Here is a 5,558-nt window from a genome sequence, read left to right as displayed (position 1 = left end):
AAATTCAAGGCCAACCTCAGCAATTTACCAAGACCCTGTCTAAAAATAAAAACTAAAGAAGATTGGGGATGTAGCTTAGTGGTAGAATGCCCCTGGGTTCCCAGTACAAAAACCCAAACAAACAAAAAACTTTTGCATGTTTATTTATTTAGTAGTGCTGAGGATCAAACCCAGGGCCTTATGCGTGCTAGGCAAGCATTCTGTCACTGAGCTATATCTCTGGAACTGCACATTTTAAAATATTGGCTATAATATGCCACAGAATGTGAAGTTCTAAAAATGGTAGATGTATACATTCAAAACATCTTGTTTCCGCCAAATTCATCTCCTTACAGGCAGACAATGGTTTTGCAGTTCTGAGGATTGAATCTAGGGTCTGGAACATGCTAGGCAAGTGCTGTAATATGGAAATAATATATCCCCAGCCCTTTGAATTTTGAGACAGGGCCTCCCAAAGGTGCAGAGACTAGCCTCAAACTTTTGATCTTCCTATCTCTGCCTCCTGAGTTGCTGGGATTACAGGTGTGCACCACAGTGCCTGGCTTATCCTGATTTTTTTTTAATATTTATTTTTTAGTTTTTGGCGGACACAACATCATTGTTTGTATGTGGTGCTGAGGATCGAACCCAGGCTGCACACATGCCAGGCGAGCGCGCCACCGCTTGAGCCACATCCCCAGCCCCCTGATTTTTTTTAACAACATAATTTGCCTGTGGTTTCTTCTTTTCATTGTTGTATACAGCTGTGAAACCCATTCCACTATTGATAAACTTTGGGGTTATTTCTAACTCGGGGATATTACAAATGAAGCTGCTATGAACACTCAGGTTCCTGTCTGTGTAGATTTTAGGTATGTGTGTAGGAGGCAGGTTGCTGGACCAGAGAGTGGGCGTATCTTTAGCTTCAATACATATTGCCAATTGTTTCCCCGGTTTGCACACCCACCAGCGTGGTAGAAGCTTCCAGTTCCTCCACATTCTCACCAACACTTATCGGGAGGAAAGTTTGAACAGTCTCTTCTGCTTTTAGTTCTACTGTTGGTGACCTCTACATCTCCAGATCAGCAGCTCCAGTCCCCAGTCCCCAGCCAGTTCAGTGATGCTGGGAGGGGAGGAGCCAACTGGAGATCTGATTTAGTTTTTAAAGATGAGATAATATTCACACACCATAAAACAAACTACTTGAAGTGTGTAATCCAGTTGTTTTTAGTAAGTTGACAAGGTTGTGTGACCATCATCACTAACTCAGGACAATTTTCAGAATAATTTCTCTCATTTTTTAAATCTTTTTTTTTTTTTTGTACTGGGGATTGAACCCAGAGATGCTCTACCACCAAGCTACACCCCAGCCCTTTTCTTTTCAAATTTCTTGAGACAGGGTGTTGCTGGGATTTCAGCTATGTGCTGCTGCACCAGGCCCATTTAAAATATCTTTCCAGAGCTGTGATTGTGGCTCAGTGGTGAAGCGCTTGCCTAGCGCATGTGAGGCACTGGGTTCCATCCTCAGCACCACATAAAACTAAAAAAATAAAATAAAACTATTGTGTCCATCTACAACTAAAAATAAAATAAACCCAAAATCTCTTTACAAGTAATTCTAAATGTCTTGAAGCAGTAGGAGCCATCAGTAGCACCCTGCACACCACCAGTGCGTCTGGTTCTTGCTCTGAACTTGAGACCGAAATCTGCCCAGAAAAGGATTTGTCTCATTTCAAATCCTCTGAGCCTGCTGAATCTGTGGTCCTACTCCTGCTTCCTTTCCTGGTTACCTTTGAAACATTGCACCAGAGATTAGAAGCCCCTTTTTTGAAGCGAGGACCTGGACCCACCCGTCCTTCCCTAAAGTCAGAGGCTGTGGGGTAAAAGGACACTTGATGAAAACCGGAAGTCTTTATGTAGAGCAGGGTGGTGGTGGTTGCCTGCACCACACTTTAACAGGATCGGGGTCCTTTATTTATTTAAACAGGGAATTAAACCCGGGGGAGCTTAACCACTGAGCCACATTCCCCAGCCCTTTTTGTATTTTATTTAGACACAGGGTCTGGCTGAGTTGCTCAGGGCCTTGCTACATTGCTGAGGCTGGCTTTGAACTCAAGATCCTCCTGCTTCACCCTCCGGAGCTGCTGGGATCACAGCGTGCACCACTGGGCCTGGCTACCATTGGGGTTCTTGAGGGGCTCTGAGAAAACTGACAGGGCTCGGGTAGTTGAGGGGCAGACAAGGGTTGGTGATGATCAGGGAAAGGGGATGATGGGACACACTCTGGGTTTAAAGGGATGGGGCTGGAGCTTGCTTGGGTCCTGGAGCAGGAACTGAGGGGGATTTCTGAGGGGCTGAGGGCACAAAGGATGGGGTAAAGTTGCGAACTGAGCTAAGTCTGGGGTGGTCTCTAGCAGCTGGCCTCTGGGGCACTTGGCTTGTCACTCCCTTGAGCAGTGTGCTTCTAGGCACGTGCCTTCTCAGCTTCTGTGGCCTGTTCTGAGATGGGCAGAAGCATCCCTCTCCCTGGACTACGTAAATCAGGGCTTCAATGGGACTCGACTGAGAGGCAGGAACTGAGCCAGTTTCCAGGGGCTGGGGACCCAGGAGTCGGGAGTGAGGGCCCTCAGGGACCTAGAGGTTCTGAAGTGTCGATGGGTGCAAACAGCAGGCCTGGGTAGCGGCCCACGGTGCAAGGATAACACCACTGCCCTCCTGCTAAAACCTTTTCCTGCAATCAGATGCACTGCCCCTGTCCTTCATGGGCCAAGCCTTGACCAAATAGCAGTCAAGGACACTCCCTTGGTTTCAGATGGCATCCTGGTCCTGTGAATCACGTAAGGACACTGGGGTGATAAAAACCATTTGCTTAAGTGGAAAGTAGGTTGTTCACCAAACAGACTGTGCTTTGCCCTCTTGCCTGGTTGACAACCTGGGAGACTGGAAGGACAAGACCCGGGTACTGCTCTGAGGCAGGAATGTTCTTTAACTTTATAAAAATTTTACTTGACTGCATGTTCTGGTTTTCCATACTACTCAGGGACCACTTTTGTTAATGTTCTCAGAAACAAAGCTTTAAGGGACACAGCCCTCCTGGGCCAAACCTGAACTCCACCAGGCCAGGTCCATGGCTCTGCTCACCTCCACCCTCTCCCTTTTCCTCCCCCAGCTTCAACCTGCACAGTACTTCACTGCCTCTGGGCCTTTGCACTTGCGGTTTCCTCTTCCTTCCAATCCTTTAGCAGTCAAGTGTGGGGGAGGGTGTGGCCAGGCCACATTTTCTAGACTGAAGGACGTGGGCCCTCTTACAGGGCCTTGGCTCCTTTGAACGTCAACACACTTCACTCAGGAAGGCTCTTCCTGCACATCGCATGTGCTTTAAAGCTGGGACGGGGTGGTGTATTGACAAAGGACCCAAAGGATTTCTATTGGACTTACTAAAGTGGTGCCCTCACATGGTCCCAGTTCAGACTGACTTCTGGCCATCTCCACTGATTTTAATGCTATGCTTTTGCATCCAATTCAGAATTTGCTGTTTGTGGTACTGGAGATTGAACTCAGTTAGAACTGAGCTACATCCCCAGCCCTTTTTATTAAGACAGGGCATTAGTTGCCAAAGCTGGCCTTGAACTTACAATTCTCCTGCCTCAACCTCCTGAGTAGCTGGGATTATAAACTACAGCAGGTATCAGTGCTTAGTAAGTCACTGTGACAAAACATTCCACATTCTCAGCCTGCATCTTCCAGGTCGCAGGCTGCCTGCTTCCTCGGGTGCCCCCCTCTGATGCAAATGAAGACCACGTGTCCAAGTGCACCCAGCGCTTTATTAGGTTTCCCACCGGGGCTAGGCCTGCATCACAGGCCGGGACTTCTCGGCCTGCAGCTTCACTCCGGAGCCCGCGAATCCTGTGCCACCCTGAAAAAGGTGGGAAGAAGGGTCAGATGGAGGTGGCCCAGGTTAACCACAGGCTCCAGGTGGCACTAGGGTTCCAAAATCGATCAAGGTGAAGTTCAGCCAGCAGGGAGATTGGGCTTGGGAGAGCCAAGCACCCAGGAGCCTGGCTGAAGAACACAGGTGGGGTGGGGCTGGGACCTAGGGAGACTGGGGGGAGTTCCAAGGTAGGGAGGGGTGTGTGGAAAGGCAAAAAGGCGGGGTCTGGGAAGAAGGGGAAGGGGAGTGGAAGAGGGGGCACTCAGCTCACCCGCTGGAGCACAATGATGTCGCGCTCGGTGAGCTTGTCGCCATTCACTGGGTCCACCATGTCCTTCCGAATCAGCTTCTCCACACACTCAAGGGTGACCACTGCCCCACTGCAAGGAAGGTGCATAGGTCAGCCTGAGAGCCACGTCCCTTAAGCCCACTCTACTTCCCTCCTGGTCAGGAGACTCACGAGGGCCTCAGCACGGCGCACGGTGTGGCATTGCTCAGGCTGTCACGGGTCACTGCGCACACGTAGCGCTCGCTGCGCGTGATGAGCCCCACGCGGTCCACCGAGTCATCCAGTGGTGTGAAGCGCACGGGCGTCAGGTCCGACATACGCAGAGGCTTCCCTGACATGGGGCAGGTCACGATGCGCGACTGCAGGGATGGAGGCAGGCAGCGTTAGCAGGGGGCTGGTGCAGGTGGTGAGATGACAGGGAACCTGCGAGGATAGGTGGGGACCTCCGCAACACTGAGGGAGCTCACTGGCTTCTCCAGTTTGGTGGCCTTGGCCTCTGGAGTCAGCGACGGGATCCAGAAGCTGGGTAGCGCTTTGTCCTTGTCTTTGCTCGGGGGACCCACGCTGGGCCCAGGTTGGGTATCATCTGTGGGGGAGGGAGAGGCTCGGATGGGTACCGTGGGAAGCACTAGGCCTGTGGGGCCCCTACCCATTTGCAAGCCCACTTCCTGTCACCTGGGCCAGTCCCTGCGATGACCTTAGAAGTGAAAGGGTTGAGGGGCCGGCTCACGATGGCTGCCTCCTTCTCCAGGAAGCCGCGGACTTGGTCCTGGGCTGCTGCTCGCTGCAGCTTTTTCTGCTCCTCTCGCTTTGCGCCTCTTTGCTTCTCGTAGGCCTAGAGACCAGAAGGGAATGAACCAAGCATCAAGTACTCACAGGCCACCCAGGGGAGGAGGGGTCCCCTTCATAGTGGGTAAACTGAGACCACAGAGTGGCCACTCTGGCAGAGGTTAGCCACTGCCCCAGTGCACCTTTCCCAGGCTGTCCTGTACTGCACATGGCCCAACACACTTGCCTGTCCCTCCCCGACTGTGGGACAATTAGGTCATTTCCCACTTGGCCAGTTTGGGGCTTAGTGTTGTCTTTGTCCCTTGACGGCAGAGTGGTCAATGGTCAAGCCTGGCTAGAGCTTGAATGCTGGGGCTCAAACCCATCTTTGTCACCCTGTGGCCTGCTGTGACCTCTCCAGGCTTCAAGTCTGTTTTCCTTCTTGTTTTTGGTACTGTAGACTGAACCCAGGGTGCTCTACCATTGAGCTACATCCCCAGCCCTTTTTATTTTGGGAACCAGAGATTGAACTCAGGGTCATTCAACCACTGAGCCACATGCCCAGCCCTATTTTGTATTTTATTTAGAGAC

The 5,558-nt window shown here is 51.1% G+C and overlaps 1 protein-coding gene across 2 annotated transcripts in view; it reads right to left on the bottom strand.

The window, feature by feature from the left end:
* Positions 1–3,783: 3,783 nt before the first annotated feature.
* Positions 3,784–5,558, bottom strand: part of LOC107151244 (nitric oxide synthase interacting protein) — an 18,555-nt gene continuing 16,780 nt past the window's right edge. For both annotated transcript variants that reach the window (XM_015496537.2, XM_048790532.1), the window contains exons 5-9: positions 4,875–5,034; positions 4,667–4,785; positions 4,371–4,558; positions 4,182–4,290; positions 3,784–3,895 (exon numbers count right to left, since the gene is read on the bottom strand). In XM_015496537.2, the coding sequence (XP_015352023.1) occupies positions 3,824–3,895; positions 4,182–4,290; positions 4,371–4,558; positions 4,667–4,785; positions 4,875–5,034 (648 nt within the window). In that variant the 3' untranslated portion in view covers positions 3,784–3,823. The remainder of the gene's footprint in view (positions 3,896–4,181; positions 4,291–4,370; positions 4,559–4,666; positions 4,786–4,874; positions 5,035–5,558) is intronic.

This window comes from Marmota marmota, unplaced genomic scaffold (genome assembly GCF_001458135.2).
Source record: "Marmota marmota marmota unplaced genomic scaffold, marMar, whole genome shotgun sequence".
NCBI classification, from domain to species: domain Eukaryota; kingdom Metazoa; phylum Chordata; class Mammalia; order Rodentia; family Sciuridae; genus Marmota; species Marmota marmota.
This window is presented reverse-complemented; position numbering and strand designations above follow the sequence as displayed.